The 19,417-nt window shown below is 37.4% G+C and overlaps 1 protein-coding gene across 19 annotated transcripts in view; it reads right to left on the reverse strand.

The window, feature by feature from the left end:
- The window catches only part of WWOX (WW domain containing oxidoreductase), a 478,837-nt gene that overhangs the window by 379,134 nt on the left and 80,286 nt on the right, over window positions 1-19,417 (reverse strand). For all 19 annotated transcript variants that reach the window (XM_040075519.1, XM_040075531.1, XM_040075530.2 and 16 more), the window contains exon 6: window positions 5,390-5,478. In XM_040075519.1, the coding sequence (XP_039931453.1) occupies window positions 5,390-5,478 (89 nt within the window). The remainder of the gene's footprint in view (window positions 1-5,389; window positions 5,479-19,417) is intronic.

Below are 19,417 nucleotides of genomic sequence, written 5' to 3' on the forward strand. Positions count from 1 at the left end.
ATCCTATTTCTACATATGCATTCTCAAGTATGCATAGAATTTATCACACAGTATCTACAATTTAATTGTCATTCGGTTGGAATTAAAAATAACACATCTGCAAAATGTCAGTTATAATATATGGAAAGGCAGAAAAATCATATTCTGGCTTGACTTTTCATCAGGCTCCAAAATTTTAATTGCACCTGCAAGGTTTCAGCACACTTCTGCCTGCAGCATGAAAAATGAATGCAGTTACAGCGTTTGGGGCCTCAGCTAAGGAAGCCAGCTGAAAACCTGGCCCACTCCATTTTGGGTCTGGTTAGGAAAATAAGAAGAGACTAAACTTCCAAATGGAGAACCATAATTCATAACTGCTGTCTTTTCCATATTTCTACACACATCATTAGTGAATAAACTGTTAGCATATGCCAATTCTTACCACAAAAATATTAAAAAAAAAAAAAAGAAAAATCCTGCTTTAAAGTATAGGAAAGTAACTTCAGTGAAGATCTACATCTGGAAGTCCTGCATAATTGTGAATTGCTCCTACCAATTCAGAAAAATTCCAAGCAGTAGCTATTGGCAAACATTGTTTCATACCTTTGGAGTAATTCAAGATTTTTCAGGATGATTTCAGCTTTTTTCCCTCAAACACTGAGAACATTAAATTAAAGCCTTACTGTTTGGCAGAAGATAACTTTAATTCAAACCAAGTGGCACCATGCACCACTGAAAACTACAAATGCACGTAGAATTTCATCTATAACTTCACTGCTCACTCCTGCTGTTTTGATCATGGAAGCGTTGTTACGAGGACTGGGCAGATGCCATGACACCATGGCTGTAAATATTGACAACAGGGTCTGTCTTGAAGCTTTTAGAACTGAAACTGTCCCCCAGTTTAAGTAGCAGGTTTCAGTCAAGTATGGGATGATCAAACTGAGAAACAGAAACCAAGGTGCCACATCACTCCTACAGCAAACACCAATCCTACAGACCCTGAACTATCCAACACTGACCCTGACTGAATTTCAGTGCTATGTTCTGTACAATCACACAACTGTCATTTTTGTCTGTAAGGGGGATTAATACCAACCATAATTCCTCCCGTCGTGCCCACTCAATGAATAGCAGATTCAATTCAGTGTTTCTTAGCTCCAAAACACTAATATGAAAGATTGGTCGGTCGGCCTCTGCCAGCTGCACAAAAATCAGCTCATGCCAAATCCATCTTAGCCCAGAACATTACTATAAACAGATCATTTTCTTTGACTTTCCGTAACAGAGGCATACAATGGACTGCCTGAGCTGGAAACCAGAGGGGAAAGACTTGATACATTTAAAAGAAACAGCTTGAACAAATTCAGCCACTGAGGTGCACTGAGATCTCTTTTCCCATTCCCATCCCAATGTTAGCACTATCTTCACAAGGAAGGAAGATGGAGTTCATTCACTCCTGGTGGAAATATCCAGTGGGGAATGTATCTGCAGAAAAGCCAGAAATACTAAATACTAAAAGACAGCTGGCTTTCGCTGAAAAACTTTGTGCTAGAAATCCTTGAGCACTATTTTTTATTGGACATCCATTTTATGTGTTAGTCACACTGTGTTCAGGTCGAGCTACAATGCTAACACAAATGTTAAACAGCAATATTGTTCTATTCTGTCTTCTCCCAAAGCTGACTTTGGGCAATCCAACTAATTTAGGTTTTTATCTTATTTTGCCCACAGAATCCTGCTAACTGTGAGAGCAGAAAAAACTGGAGGGCACTGTCCTGCTCCTAGAGGAAGTTTGACTGCTGCAATCACAGAACTGCAGGATCTAAAATAATCTGCAAAACCCTTCTGCCCAAAGCTTTATTTGAAACTGCATGGATAAAGAAGTCTCAAAAAGAGAAACAGCTGTATCAACTCAAGAGTATAGATAATGCAAACAAAAAAAGTCCTTTTTTTCTGAGAGGATGAAGGATTTTCTAGAATATATTTATAGGAATGCAGCATAATTTACCAGTGTTTATATATTCAGAGCTCAGATTTTATCTGTGGACAAGTCTGCAACACCTAACAAATCCATATAGGAATAAAAGATTTCTACCAAATCTCAAAAGTAATATAATATAGATGAATCATCTGACTTTTACTTTCAAACAAGGAAGGCTTCTTAGCTTTAAAGTACTATTCCAATTCATATTAAATATTTCTTTTCAGAGTAACTCTTTCCTCCCGTTTATTATTTATGTTTTTCTCAAGACTCCCTCTGTTGAATCATTTGTTTTCTGTATGCAACCAGCCCCGTTAAATTCCTGCTGAGCAGAGGATGACATTTCTTCATTCTTCATGTAGTTTCCGCAATCTCTCAGATTCCCAAGCACATCCAAAAAGATTTTTTTTTTCTGTACAACTTATTTGATTAAAGCAAGAGATTCACAGTTTCAGCAATTTCCCCTCTGCTCTCTGCAACAAAAACACCCCCAGCTTCCCCAGCTGCAAGAGGTTTTAACTCAATAAAATTTAGGGATCCTTTTTCTGGAGTTGTTCCATTTTAGTTTTCTCATCCAGGAGATCTGTTCTTTAAGACTATTTTCCATCTGCTATCAAGCAGGAAAGAACAGGATCCCAGGTTGTGATATGACTATGAGCACACCCTTACATCTGCTGACAAAAAATAACACCTAGAGCCACAAAGTGTGCCAGAAAAGCAGAATTTCTGAAGGCATGCCTATCTATTATCTATTTTATAAATTTTCAGTTATTAGGTCATGTGTCACCAAGACCAGCAGGTTCTGGGAAACACCAGTGTTCCAGAAACCAACAGTGGACTGGAGAAACTAAACAGAGAATATCACTACTTGCACAGAGAAGTTTAAGATCTTCACCATTGAATACTAAAGGCCTCTTCACATTAAATGCTGCGAGAAATAAAATACAAGTCTTTATTAAAATGTGCGTGCTCATACAAAATTTCTCCTTGACATTTCAGAAGTATTGCAGTTTTTCCCAGAAACCAAGACCTATACAGCTCAGAACTCAAATGATAGTTTTGCTGGGAAAAAAAAGAAACAAAAACACAAAAAAAAACCACACCAAAACCACCACTTTATTTGCTTTTCCCACCTGCTTTATTGTTGAGAAATCCAAAAGAGAAAGGAAATCCTCTTTTCTTAACGTATTTCCTACGCTCATTAACAGGAGTGACAGGTCCCTCATGGGAACTGGGGGGACTCTGGCACAATGCGCTTCTCCTACAGGGATATCGACCCCTTTGCAGAAATTTTGGCTGCCAACTGACAAGACTGGCCCAAGCATAAAGAACAAGGCTCAGTCTGTCACTGGAGCCCGTAAGATTCCTTGCAATCGCTCATAAAGCCACTGGTGCAAAGGAATCCCCCAGGTGACAAAAGCCTCTGGATGCTGCGGCAAAACGAACAAACGAGGAGACAGACAAAGGTCGTTAGTGTTCATTAGAGCTGGAAAACACATCGGCCCACCACTGCAGCAGTGAGATGCCTCTGCCACATAATTGCTTTTCCAAACTTACCCAGACATAGTTAAATCACAAAAAAATCAGAGGCCAGAAAGACCTGGTAGGTCTTCCAGTCCACCCTCCTGCCAGTGCAGACGATTGCAAGGTGACACCTCTGTATCTGCATCAGATAAAAGATCCAGCGCTGCAGGCAGTGTGTGGGGTCTGGTTTCCATCCAGCCCCAGACTTTAAACAAAACATAACTGGAAATTCATTTTGGTCAAAACCCCACAAGTCTCACAACAGATACAGAACATAGACTTTCAGATAGTGCTCGGATTGAGTCCTGCCAGACACAGGCACATCTGAGCACACATTTAAGGCCCGAAGGCAAGGCAGAGGCTTTAGGTGCTGCCTATTACTAAATGTTTTTCCAAATAAAATGAGAGTGAAACATTAGTAAAGCTTGTCCATCACTGACAATGTAGCTTAACAGACCTGCACTGGTAGAACGGCATATGCCAACAAAAACAAAACAGGTTTTACTGATTCTAGATCTCCTCATTTCCTACGTTCTCTGGCAAAAATTGTGACCTGGCCTCTTCACTTCCAAGGATTTATAAACATGCCTACCTAATGGACTAGCTTGGACAACCATGGTATGAGCTACAACACACAAATCAGATTAAGAGCTGCATTTGGAAGAAGGGTGGTTTTGACTTTCCACTGCACCATACATTCAAGGAAATGTAGCATATTAAAAGCATGAAGATTCTAAATTAAAACACTTTCTGCTCTCACAGCACAAAACCAAGTTAGTATTAAAGCAGCAATACTGCAAGGATTTGTCTTTCAAGAAATTTTAATATATGAAGATGACATGATAAAAAAATATTGATACTAAGGATTTTGGCAGTAAAGAAACTTTGTTAGAAGTAAGTTTTGACAGTTCTTTGAATCTAAAAGACCTATAAGTACTAAAATGTCATCTGTCTATCCATGTGAGATTTAGCTTTGGCAGTGTTCCAAAAGTGAAAAAAACACTCTTTGTTATATATCTTCTCTACGACAATGTATTTTCAAAGCTGTCTAAGAGGTCATATTCTCTTGAGAAGAACAGTAAAATGCATATCAGTTTCAGAAATATTTGTAGAAAATAGCTAAGTTTGAATGTGCACAACAATCAATGGGTCAAATTGTGGATAAAAGCACAAAGTGTGGAATTTATTGTCAAGACTTGGAACTTAAAAGCTTTCAAATAATTTCTTCAATTCAGACATTCATTGCTCTGTTCAAGCTAAATTAAACAAACCATTTGGAATCTAACCCAGTTATCTCCATACAAATTTGTCTATTGTTAAGTGATGTCATTATCACAACCTCTCCACTTTTTCTTTTTCTTTTTTAATTATGAACTACTTCACATACAGGTCTGGAAAATGGAGCTGTCTGGCTCATAGGGCTATATTTTTTAAAGCTTTAAAAATGAAAATGAGAGAGAGCAGGTCAGAAAACAAAGTAAGACAAGCAGTGCACTAATTATTCATCCCTATCCATCCCTTGGTCTTCCAAACTACAGCAAAACTGTTAAAAGTTGCCTGAGCTGTTTTTATGCAATTCAGTTTTGCTCTTTTTCAACAGCTAGAGGGTAAAAAACCCCTTTAAAAGCGGGGCTACACATCAGATGATAGGAGATCTGGGGTTTTTGTTTGTTTGTTTTTGTGGGGGTTTGTTGCTGTTGTTGTTGTTGTTGTTGTTTTGTGGGTTTTTTTGTATGAAAACAAATGATCTTTAATTTACATTGAAAAAAATTCCCATGAAAAGATTATTCACTAACTGCAGTTGGTGATCCATCCAACTATGGTGATTCTGCCAACTGCACTCAGCTGATAGAGACATTAAAATAACAAGAAATTATTACATCTAATTTTCTGAGTACTTACAGATTCTTGGATTTGAATGCTTCAGCAAAGTGCTGCACACTCTGAAGAGAAGCAAGGTCTAAGGTCATTGCCTCTACTTTGGCTTTATGCTGGAACAAGAGAAAATATTAAAAAAGATAAATAACAGCAAGTTCAGTTCACAGTATCATGTTACAGTAAATGTGCTATGAAACTTTTCTGATTCCCTTGTTTAACATTACAACCCCAGAGTGAATACAAATCATCAAAAGGGATGGACAAGCACAACATTTAGTGCCAAAAGTTGCATTTGTGATTTGGTGACTCTGCTAAAAAAATACACTGTACAATGCACAGCTTTATTTAATGCAATGAATCGACTCAAGGCAGTGTTAAGGTTAATAGGTATCCTTCTGCTTTGATTTTGATGGTGAATCTTATGTAACTCATGAAATAAAAAGTAGAGTGAGTGCTATTCCTGATACATGCTATTTTTACAGGAAAAAAATAATTAAATTCTCTATAAACTTGAGATAACTTGAGATTTACACATATTTATCAAAAAAAAATCCATTTTTCATAGTAGGTGATATAAAAGACAGCATAAAATGACTACAGAAAATAACAGATCAGTTTACACAGTGCTTTATACAATAAGAGTTTACCAGCGCATATCATAAATGCGTTTCCTTGTGAGTGTGGGAAGGCCCTGGCACAGGCTGACCAGAGAAGCTGTGGACTCCCCATCCCTGGAATTGTCCAAGGCCAGGTTGGATGGGGCTTGGAGAGACCTGGGATAGTGGAAGGTATCCAGGGGGTTGGAACAAGATGGGCTTTAAGGACCAACTCAAACCATTCTGTGATTCTGTGTCTTCAAAAGAAATTCTGTATATACCTAAAGCCAACTATTCACCTAGGAGAGGACACAACTTTCAGCTTTAAGACCCCTGTTTTCAGGTATTTTAAAACTCCAAATCTCATAACAAAATGAACCAAAAGCCTATTTTCATCACAATACTAAAGTCATCACAGTACCAAGTAGCCTTGTAATCCCAGGGATCTGCTGGTTATACCATGAGCATTGCTGGAGGAATGAAAGGACAGCAGCACACAAGTCAGCACAGAAGGAAGCCAGGAAGAGTCTCCCATTGTCTACCAAGCCCAAGTGATCCGTCTGATCTCCCTATTTCATTACATCTGGCACTTTTCTCCCTACATCTGTTTTCTATTTTGCTAGTACACGTTCTGCCTGCTACAACTACCTTACAGGTTTGGTTCAAACAGAGTATCACTCCCATTCCTCTTGTCCCATTCCAGCCAGATTTATCAGGACAGCAAAACAAACACAACTAAAATTCTAACAGGTTCAGTCTCCATAGGAAGTATCAATTGCTGGAGTTGAAAATACTACACCAAACTTTGCTACAAAGAGGGTTTTTTTACCCCTACAAGATGCACATCATTCTGGGATTCATTTTGCCCCACTGGGTAAGTATTTTCTTCTGTTTGATGGTCAGAGACTTGAGAAAGATGATGCTGCCTTGTATTATGCAATAGAACTCCAGAACAATTTCTCTTCAGCTGTGCAGTTCAAAGCTGTTTACTCACTCCAGAAGTGGTGTGCATACTTGGGTTTACTTGGCCTCTGCTTTCCTCCGTTGAAACATTCTCCTGGCTCTCCCAAGGGTAAAAGGACAAGAATGCTACAAATACAGGGACAAAAGGGGGTCAAAAAACATAATGATCAAGTAGTTCAACAGACTAGACCACAAGCTGTGTGGTCTACTGTCCTCTTGGGACAAGGATTCAAGTCCACATGATATCACTCAGGCTTTTCCTCTTGGTGTCACACAATAGGCTTCTGCTACTGAGTCTGTATGATTATGATTTAAAAACAATAATATTTTTTTCCACTTTCTCCCTGCTTTTGCTGTTTAAAACCTTGATGGTTGCAGCCTGTATTTCCTTCATATGTACAGATGGCACATACTGAGCACAGACACACATTTACTCTGTTTTCCTCACAGGAAGAACTGGAGCATGGGACATCCAAAGCACTCAGAACCTGACACCTCAGCTTCTGAAGGCACTCAGGAAGCCAAGTGTGAGTGTCTTCTCCAAGCACAACTGGGGAAGAAATCAGTTTAATGTACATGAGCTTAGGCAAGTTCCCCAACTTTTTTGTTTCAGATTCTCCCATCAACTGAGAATCCAGCACCTGTCACCCCACAGAGGATTTCTGTAGACCACCAATTCCTACTACAGTCTGAGACTATGAAATGCTAAACCCTCAGTATCAATTCATTTTTATTCCAAATTTTCCCACTGTTAGTTATATCACAATACCTTTTTCAGAAAAATGATGAATAAGGCAATATACTTGCAAAGTATGTTCTTAATAAGGTAAGAATATCTCCATTCAATGACAAGTAGAAGGTTTTATGTTTGTTTTCATACAGTAGCTCAGAATTACCTCTGTTATAATGTTTTCCCTCTTTCCCTAGAAGCCTAGGTGTCACATATTGTGATACGTATAAAAGAGCAGAGGGTTTTTTTTAAAAAATAGAACTAAAAATCATTTTTGCTAAAAGGCATCTTAACTGTAATTGTTCTCCGCAGTCAGAACTGATCGTTATTGGTATGCTGCAAATCCTGATCTATTGTGTCATAATTGTATTATGCTGATGTCTCTCACCACTTCACATGTTTTCAGTACTGAATTATGCCTCCTTTTATGTCGTGAAACCTTAAATGAGACTTGCCACCTTCCCAAATACAGGAGACAGTCTTTAAACTGCCATCATCAAATCAATACAGTAAGGCAGGAAACTCCAGAATTTCGAAAATTAAATTGACAAAAGGTATTAATGTTCCCTCTACTACTTTATTTTCAATTACATCATTTAAGGAGAAAGTAGATAATGAAATGAGTATAGAATAATTTGAAGAGCTCTGTTCTAAACCACAGGATCATAACTATGTGGTGCCATTGAAAGGCTGTGCAAAATGAACTGCTGTCCTTGCTGCAGGTACCCAGGACAAATGTCCCACCTGCATCCAAATCCACCTTCAGGACCAGAGCCAGACCAGCTCTGCAAAGAGGAGAACAGGCACAAAGGGTGGGCACACTTCTGCTGCCTGCTGGACCCTGTGAAATGCAGGTCAGCCAGCACCAGCTGAGAGTTTTGAGTCTGGGATGAGGGTATTTGTATTTCATGGAGGCCAATGAGCAGTCCAAGCCTAACAGTGTCCAGGCATCAACGTGGTGCCTTTGAAGAAACAGCCAAAGGCAAATCAACCTCCAGTTCCGAACAAGTCTTATTCTAAACCCAACACAATAACATCTTGAAAAGTGCAAATAAAAAAATTATCTTGTATTTCATGTTTCACACCCAGTTCATCAATATTTCCAGGTAATATTTTCATTACTCTACACAACCCCAGAAAACAGCTTATTCGGTTTTGTATGTAAGCTGCTCCCTATATGGAGCAAAAATATTAAAAATGCTTAAGCGCAATTTGCTATACTTTGCACTCGTGCTAGAAAAATGCTTATTGAGCCAGAAAGTAACACAAAAGTGAAAACCCCAAGAAAGCCAGCTATTTCACTATATGCAATGCATTCACTTTACAGCTCAAAAATTGTTTAAAAATGAACACTGCATGGTGGAGTAGTTTGGCAGTAAACATGATTGTGCATTTGTGTCTTGGTATTGAAGAAGGAGCCTTTTTTCATAGTGAATTTTTCATTCAAATGTAAGTGATGATTTACGTTAAATATAGGTAAAGCATAGCTACATTTTCCTGAAGGATTGCAAGGAAGTGAAGAGCAGTACAATAAGTTGAAGCATAAAAGCTTTCTCTGTCATAATATTTATTATAATGGCATATAAAATAGCTGAAATAAATAATAGATGACTAAAAGTAAATTCATATGATAAAGAATCTTTCAGCAGACACCATTACTTCTGACTGCTCCAGTTTCATACAGAGTTGAAGAGTCTTAATAAATATGCTGTAGCCCCTGTATCTTATGTAAGTACAAGTCATTTTCTGAGGGCCTACTTATAATGTACCATAGTGGACACTACATAATTTACTGTATAATTTTCCTCTCAGAAAATAGTGTGTGTAAATCTTCAATATTTAAAAATCCTTAACTCAAAACTGAATACTTAGCACAACAGGAATGTCTTTGAGGAACTGAAAGTAGAATCAATTGGTAGAAAGCTGTTTAATTTAATACAGAAAAATCTTCATGACAATGTCTTGGAATGCAGATAGTTCTGACAGGCTGTCTGAGAAAGAAAAACTTCAGGATTAAAAAAAAGAATTTTACATCAAAGCTGATGAAAAATCTGTGGAATTATCTGAAAATAGATAAATAAATAACCAAATCTCAGCATATGACAAGCAATGCCCAAATAAACTCCTATTTCCATGTTGAGGATGAAGCAGGGGATGTTTTAGAAGCACATCTGACAATTTGACACATAGCTTATGACAGTCAAGAGCCAGTGCCATGCACTATTTATGGGGGTACCTAATGGGGAAAAAGGTTTTCACTCAGGATTAGGACTGCAAATATTATTGTCCCTAATGTAGTCAACATTTGGTACTTCATGCAAAACTGTATTTATGCAATGGCAGCTTCACCTGGTTGTGTGCTTTGAATGCTCTGCAGCTCCTTGGGGATGATGGGGATGGATGCATCCCACTGCTTTTAGAGCAATCCAGCACCTCTGGTAGATGCTTTAATAATGTCTTCTTCTGCTACCTTTGGGATACCTCAATAAAGGTCATTAGAAGACCTTGTGGTGGAACATTTTTACACTCACCTTTCTAGTTTCACCCCCTCCTCCACCCCCCAATATCAGCAGTATTTGTGCAGTGCTTTCAAATTTCCACCAACTTTATGCAAGACAACACAAACCAATCTCCAAAACATCAACCATTCTACTAATACATTTCTGAGATGTACAAAGAAATAGCTGGGACTAACTTGATTTTTCATGAAAATCAGAGATGAACAGGATTTCCTTTATTTCATTAGAAAAAATATATATTTAGTAATACTTGTTTTCACTGTTTCCTGATGTGTTTGTTTTACCTGTATTTTGGTTGTAATTTAGTGGTGGTTTTCCATTATTCCTCCTGCTCAATCCTGTCACAGTCTGATGCTGTGCACTCAGACCTCTCCCAAAACCTTAATTTGCAGAGCCTGGTTCTTCCTGCTTAAGTAACTAGATCTTCCTGATCTTCACAAAAATGGAATTCCTGCAGGGGTTGCCTTCATCCAAGTCAAGAGAACGGCACACAGATCAAGATTTAATGGGTCAGTGTGAGCCTGCAAACTGCTCAGATTTACTGATCAGCCTTGGACCAACATTTTATCATGAAGAATAAATTATTAGTACCATTGTTTTCTTTGTCTCTATCTCTTCTCCAGGACAATTCTGGATGTTTGGCAGAGAACAGTGTTTCTCTTTCTGGCATCATCTACAATTTAGAGGCCTCTTCAGAAAAACCTGAAGCTGTTGTAGGATTGTCCTGCAAGTGAATGTCTAAGAGTTGCAATTGTCCCCACACACAATAAGCTTGAACAAACATCTGAACTGGAGATTTAATGTTTGGCTCAGCTGAGTTATAAAAGCAACAGAGATGTCTGGATCCTCCCTTAGATGGAGATTAAATGTAAAAGCAACACATGAGCCTGAAATTCCAAAGTTGAGAGATGTGGAAAAGTGATAAAGGAGGAGCTCAGCTCCTGAGGATGGGATACACCAACCTGGCATTTGGCCCTCACATTTAAACAAATCACCGTTCACAGCAATATTTTTCCTTCATCTAAATACTTGACTTACCCATCATTTAAAATCCAAATAAAAAATGGGACTCAAGTCTCCAGGTACAGTTTGTATATTTGACTTATCATGCAATCACCATTTTAAATTTCCCAACAGTTTTAGAACTTTATCTTTTTCTATTAGCAAATGTCTACACATACACTAATTCATTTTTTTGTGCTTGCTTCATTTTTCAGATTTTAATATCCTTTTTTAATAAATCTTCTGTAATAAATACCACTTACCACTACAATAAGCAATAATGTCATTTCATAATCTTTACATTAGTTAACTCTTAGATCAGTATCTCTGTAAATTTGGCCTTTCATATCTTCTAAAGATAATTATAAAGGAAAAAAAGGGAAAACATCTGCATTTCTTTATTAAATTAGTATCTTCAATGAAGTAAACTATCTCCCAGCAATCCTAAATCATGCTTAGAAAGAGCAAAAGGAGTCATGCTCCTAAAGATATTTTAAAAATTATTTATTCCATAACCAGAGGAAACAAAAACTGCTGGACTATAATTTCAGAATACTTCATTTAGTAGGCTCCAAATGCCCTGATTTTTCCTGGATGCACAAGGTTCCATTGCACACAGGAGACATTTGCTCCAATAACAAGAAATTACATGCATTTAAACAAAAATCTACTGTAGATTTTGGCAATAAGAACTTGTTTAGCTCTTAATGCACATGAACTGTGGTCAATTAATTGGGAGCCTACTTTTAGCTGGATTTTTTTTTCTTTCCCTGGATATAGATCACTTCTTTCCATCTCCAAACACCCATTCCTGTAAAGCTCATTTGAATTTATCCTGGGGAATCTCAAATAATCTTGGCAATACATAACATCATGTGTATGGTTTACTATTCTAATAAACACATCTCCTTGTTTAGAGAATGATCAAGGGAGCCTGGGAACATGTAACAGAATCTCAGCTGTGGAGAGCCTCCTATTCAGATGCTTTCAATTCCTTTCATTCTGCAAGATTCGAAGTGATAGCGGAATGCATTTTCGAACAGAGTAACAAGGCAAACAGCATCGGGATAATTTAGAAGCTACAGGCTTTTTTTCCTTTTAAAAACTCTCTCTGTTCGAAGTCTTTAGGATGAAATAAACCCAGTTCATGGGTTGCTGAGAAGGAAGCCACATAGGAGGCAATAGTGTAATGGATTTGCTGGAAATGGCAGAAGCCGGGGGGGAAAAGGAGAATTTCTAAATGGACTAAACCAGTACCATCCCTACTGCAATACATTATTACCATTGTTAATTATCCATAAAATTAAAGAGGTGTTATCTTATACGGACAGCTCCGCGCACAGCGGCGTACAAAACTTACAGCGGGATTTCACAGGCGGCTGTCACAGAGGGAAGGGAAGGCAGCATCCCCACCCCAGACCACAAACAAGATGATGGTCAAAAGGGCAACGATGTTTAAGTAAAGACAGAATGAACCCTTTCTCCCTGTTCTCTCATGATCCATAACCATAAGCTACGTTGTTGCCTGAAAGTGCAGACATGCACTGTGCGGCGCATTAATCCTTCAAACACTAACAGATGCTGGCAGGGATTTAGGCTGGAATGTATTTACAAAGTGACAAATTATGTTCCGTATTATACAGAGAGAGAAAGAGCACCCACAAATAGGCTGATAAATGTCAGCTGCAGTCACGACAAACGGTTTATTTTTATTATACTGTAACCACAAATGTTTTTTTGCAAGGGAGGCCCAAAGATTTATTTGTTGCAGGAAAAAACAAGATTATATATGACACAAAGTAATAACTGTGAGATCACTGATGTTCTGGGCAGCTTGCCCTCCTGGAAGCTGTGTTCAGATTGAAAAATGTTGCTTAAAAATGGTATGTTATATGACACAAAATAATTAGTTCATAAATCTGCATCGAAACAACAATAACTAATAATTAAAGACAAGTCTTAGGACATGGCTCCTACAAGTTAGAGAGGAAAGCACACTCTTCCCTTTAGTGGAACGCTGAAAGTGGGGTAAGAATATTAAAATAAATCGGATGGAATTGTTTCAGGTTAAGAAGCAAGTGCTGTAATTGCGAGATGGGAGCAGCGTGCGTTTCCAGAGCGGTCAGAGCGCGGAGGAACAGCTCCTGCAGCACAATTAATTGGCAGAATAGTGACGTCTGCAGGTTTACAAATGCATTACAGCTGTTCGGGAGGATGGCAAAGCTTGACAAGGGGTTTAAGGTACAGTTCTTTCCCCACACTCTTAATATCGGGAAAAATAAAAATATTAATATGGTTAAGAGTCATCACTTCTGTACTCGTGAATAGTGTCAGGATGCTTCAATGTGAGTAGAAATAAATATATGAGGCAAAGAAATGAAAGAACTGAATAATTAGCTATTTAAACCATTTTAATTGTCAGCTCATGGTTACAATTTCCTAGATTTAAACAATATAACACTGATAACTTACAGAACAGTATCCTCAAAGAAATAAACACATACACAAACTCTTTTGTTTCCCCAGCTGTTCACATTCCCAAGCTAAGAGATGCTTTGAAAATGGTCACATTGATATGTGTGTAATTTTAGAAAGTGAAATAAAAGGACTGAATCACATTAGTAAAGATTTCTTGTACAAGGGTTGGCAGGATCAGCTTCTTAATATACACTCAATATACACAATATAGACTTGAACAAAAATATGAAGTATTTCTGCATGCACAGGAAAATATCAGTACCAGAATATGGAAACCCGCCCTTCTGCCACCTGACCTGTGCTCACAAAAGGAGGAAGCTTTTCCCTACTTTCTTTTTAAAAGAAATATGGTTTGACAAAGAAAACACAAACAAAATAAACACAAAGGCTGAAATTAAATTTGTGTGCAAACACGGCCCATCTCGGATTCACTGACATAAAACCAAACATCATTAAATAGGTAAGGTAATTCCAAGGTTGTCTGAAAAGCTGAGATCAAAGTGTGTTTTACAGACCGTGTATTTTACAGATGCACAGTGGGGCAGCCCCAGACAGGAGGGGTCAGAAGGCCACGTCCCATTGTTCTAATAATTAAGAAAGTTTTAAACGGCTTTAAGTGTAAATGTGAAAAAAGTTCACGAACAGGTGTCTTATTTTTAAGCACCATCAACAGGAAAAGCTTTGAAATTTTCATTTACTAAATATACATTAACTTTCTGATAAAATTTTGGCCTCAAGATAACAAAAGTAATCCAGAAAATAATTGTCTCATGCAGCAAAATAGAGGGAAAGCGGACAGGCTCTCATCATTAAACTTACTAAAACACTTACTTCCTAAATACAACTTATGCATGAACAATATGGTCAGGAGGATGAAGAATATGCCTTAAAATTATATTTGCGCCAGAATTTGTACATAAAAAACAAGGAAGTGGTGCCAGGACACCAAAAAAATCATCAGGAAAAGTATAACCACCTACTTCCAACTTTAAATATTTGTCAGAAGAATAGGTGTGGCCAGATTAATACAAATACTTTACAGATAAGAGGAAAAAAATAATTTAAATTAAAAAACCCCAACGACCCCCACTGCCTTTCCCCTTTATAAAGGCAATAAAAAGCCCTGAACACAAAGAACTGAACACAAGAGAAGCAGCACGCTAAGTTTCTGAGCAACACTCTCGCTACTGAACAGAGACTTTTTAGATGCTTTCTGCAATCCTGTAACTATAAGTGTTAATGCCAGGTTTTAATGTAGTCATTCAGTTATTAAATTGCTTTTAATTTAACAGACATTGTTACATAGCCAAATAACCAGCACATATTCTACCTTGAAATTTTGGGGGTTAAGGAAGTAGCTCAGGCTTTTCCCAGATGTTAAGGTAAGCACTGGCTGCACCTACCTGAACACCTGAAAAAATAGCAGGTACTGTATATCTTACCCATATGCCACATGCAAAAATGTAAAACATACTAAAAAAAAAAAAATTTCAAAAAGAAAATTTCCAAGCAGATGTTTATAAACAGAAGGTAACGGATAAAAACCCAAACACAATGCTGCATTATGTTACATGATTCACTGATGAACCCATTGGAACTACAGCAAAAAGCCCTTCTGGAAAACTTCCAGAAATTAAAAGGTGCAAACAAGCTGCCTAATACCCTTGCGTAGACTGAATTCTTATGAAGAAAATAAAGTTTATTGTCTGGAAACAGAGAAAGCATGAGGAAAGCACTAAAGCAATGGAGGTGAACAATTAGACAGATGTTCACTTAAGGAAATAAAGAGAACAGAAGAAGCCATCACTGAGGAATTTTACGAGAATACTGACAACTCTGCACCTCATCAAGGGCACTGGTAAAGTTAAAGCCACTGAAGCCATTTCTCCTCAACTCCAGTATAACTGCTGACCTTGCAAAAGTCTGCATTTAGCAAATGTGGCTTAGGAAAATAGCATTAGACTTTTCATTCTACTATTTTTTCCCGAAGTCCATTTATATACCCGACTGTATATTTCAAGAAAATTAACTTTATTTCCTTGTGTAATATTACATGTAGTCTGAATTTTTTCCTAGCTATGCTCAGGTATCAGGAAAACCTATACTTACAAAGCCTTTGTTACTTAAGTAAAATTAAATACTGTCAATTACATCTGAGATTCATAAAAGCATATACATGAATAGCTGGAATGGCTTTTGCTTAATATGATTATATATATACGTTTCTAAAATAGTCAGGGTTTGCATAAGCTACAATCTGGCAATCTGGACATGTTTTAGAACTTAGAACATTTGGCATTTAACTACTGAAAGAAAAATGGAGAAAAGGCATATTTTGTTGATAAACTGCCTCATAGAGCAAAAGAATATGGGCATACATGCAGGCAAAAGGAGGAGCAATTAATAGGAAGAGGCAAGATTTTTGTCAAGGACAAAAATCTTATTCTTCTGTGCTCATGAAGGCTGAGGTACAAATGTAATTTCTTCCACAAATGTATCTCCTGCTTAAAATACAGTTTAAAAATTCTTGTTCCTGATAATACTTCTCTTGCAGATTTTCAGGAAAAAAGTAACCTCCAAATCTCGAAGTTCATAACCGATTACTCCTTTTGTCTACTCATGTATTTTCAGAAATAACAGCCAAAGAAATCAGAAAATGTATCTCAGGATCACTAACAGAACCTCCATCATTTTCCTGAGCGCACCAGGCTGCTTCCCACAACATTCCCCAATTGTTCCTAAAATTTAAATACAAACACAACACCCATCACCTTCCTCACACAGTCCAGGCTACACAAATGTCAGAGGTGGACTCGGCACTATGCAGCTGTCCAGGAGCTCCCCCCAGCACTGGAAACTGCACACATCAAGCCTGTCCAGTAACATTATTGGCACAATTTGGGTTGTAGGGATAGGGAGCTACTAGTTAAAAGCTATGTCCTTATGTAAATATTACTTGTACACAAAGCAAAGGGAAATCCTGTGAAATAGATCTTTATAAAATACTCCTGATCTTTACCAGCCCCAGTTCCACTGACAAGAACTGACAGCTCATCCACTGCAAATGGTTTTGCAGTGTTTGCAATGCAATCAGGGCTTGGCCCAGGTCTGCAGGGGACAGAGTGCACATTTCCCACACACTAAGGTTTGAAAGTTCTCAGTAACTTGGGAGAAATCCACAGGAAAAATTTCATGATTCACATTTTAAATAATATAAGAGATGTGGAATGTGATTGATTTCACACTAGAGAGAATTGAAATTACAGTTATGGGATAGGTTTTTTCATGTACTGTAAGGTCAAGTAATAGTAAATAATTAATGAATTATGAAACAAGTTTTCCATAAGGCAACACATAAATTCTATTCAATAAGATCTAAAAGTGTAGTTACACCAAAAAGCCACATAATATATCACAAATGAACAAAATGCATGATGCTGAGGAATAAAGGGGGGCTGCCATTATATTGGAATAACTGTTACTCTTGTGGAATATAAATAAGACCTTTCCATACATACACATCATTTTCATAACTTCTCCATCTCATGATCTACAGGGAAAAAGAAAAGAAAGGATTTTCAACTTTTTCTGTCGCTAGTTTTTGTAGCAAATCCATTTCCTCACCTCTCCAGCAGTCGGAGGGGTTCTCATGTGTTGGGGAGCAGAATGATGAAGTGGATCAGAGTCTGGATGAAACCACAGGGCTGCTTCTCTGATCTTACTGCTGATTTGATTTTTTGGCTAAAATCAATGAGTTGCTGATCCATACTCCCTCTTTACCAGCATTAATCTCACACTCTGTGATGCTCAGGCTGTCTCCTGGAATTTAGTAGAGTGTACAATGTGATATTGTAGCTATCTTGGTCAGACCTCTGAGGGTCTGACATACAATCAGCAACCTGAATGGGAGGCAAGAAGTCAAAACAGAAACCCCAAAACATATTCCTTGTCTTGACACCATAAAAATAGTTGAATTTGGAGATTTCTGGATTAATAGATAGGAACCTTTTTTTTTCTCCACCTGTATAAAATTCTGTTCTAACTTGAATAATAATGTTCTGACCTGCAAGACCATGGGATTCTGGATTATCTTTCCTGCAATAAGAAAAAGATTTTGCTTAAAGATGACAATATTCTGGATTTCAGGTTCAACTATGGTGAAATATTACATACAGAAAAGACCAAGGGGAGGAGGAATTATTATCAACATTTGAGGAATGTGTTTCTTATTTATAGTGGCTGCTTAAAGTTCACTTGAAATTTTCACAGGAGATAATAAAAAAAAAATTTAAAAAACAAAGAGGCAGAGTTTCTGCTAAATTCATGCATCACATGCAGATAATTTATCACATCTGCTTCATGAAGAATCCTCACTAAAAGCCCTGAAATAATTCAAAATCAGGTTTTAGGTCTCCAACAGTGAATGCCTCACCCTAAAATGTCCTTGGTGTGGGTCTCAGTAACTGCAGGTGAGGACCAAACTGTGACAGCACACACAGTAAAAAACAAAGTTTTGAGATCATTTACAAGCATCATCATCTGCAGCGCTATAAATGTTCACCAATAACCTGCAGTAGTGTAAATATAAGGAGCTGGAACCCAGTCCTACCAAAATATATCAAGTTCCATTTGGATGTAATTTGATCCGTGAACACCCCATGGCAACACAAGGCTGAAAAATAAAATACTGAAGTACAAATGAAGGCTTGATTTTTTGCTTGGTTTTTTTGTCTTTGTTTTTGTTTTTATTTATTTTTACAATTCTAGCGGTAGGTTTGCAACTTTTAAGAAGTACACAAAAATATGAATTTTTTGCGGAAATCTAGAAGAGATTTTACCTTTTGCTCCGGAAGAATTGTTAACTTCCAAAAAGTTACAGCAGTTTTCAGAGATGCTTTAAGTAGGATCTTAAATGATGCAATTATCAAAAAGTGGCTTACAAAGACTCAGTCAAAATGCAAACGCTCTCTCTAGAAATTCTAGAAAGCTAATTTTCAATGAGCAACCTTCTAAACCTCTACAACAGATTTTATAAATCGTTTGATACCATCTAATGCTAAAAGCAGTCAGAACTACGCGGGTTTTCATGGGAAGCCCATGGTTCCTATGCTGTGCTCCACAGAATATGTTAAATAGTTTACAGAACCCTCCAGTTCTCGCATTTTCAGGTACAGTTTTCACAGCCATGATGTACCTTACATTTTCAGAACTGACCATGACACAATGAACTTCAGAGTTATTTTTCTCATGTACTTGTATCTTGAAAAGCCCGTGGCCGCTGTCAATTTCTATTTTTAACCACATGCCTGACAAAGTTAACTAAAAATAGCCCTTTTCTCCCCTCCCACGACACCATTCAGCACAATTTTTTAGTCTTTTTACTTTATTCTGTTTTCTCCAATCTAAACAGCAAATTTGACCAGTTAAAGAACACTGAATTGCACAAGGTTCCACAGAGCATTTTGAGGCATGATTCAGTATTTCTCCCAGGTCCATGCAAAAGCATGTGCCAAGAAAATAAGCAGAGGTTTATAATTATAAAACTTTGATTAAGTAGGTAATTTTAGGAGGACAGAGGCAAGTTTAAAAAAATTAAAAGGCTCCAAAAATACTGAATTTTTTTTAAAAAATTAACATCCATATTATCAACTAATTCAATTATTATTTCATAAATTAAAGTATCCAGCAATGAAAAATGCTATCAATGAAGTAGATGCAATGGGAAACCATTTTTATGCATCTTAACTCTTGTAAGTTTTAGATG

Source organism: Hirundo rustica, chromosome 11 (genome assembly GCF_015227805.2).
Source record: "Hirundo rustica isolate bHirRus1 chromosome 11, bHirRus1.pri.v3, whole genome shotgun sequence".
Classification (NCBI taxonomy): domain Eukaryota; kingdom Metazoa; phylum Chordata; class Aves; order Passeriformes; family Hirundinidae; genus Hirundo; species Hirundo rustica.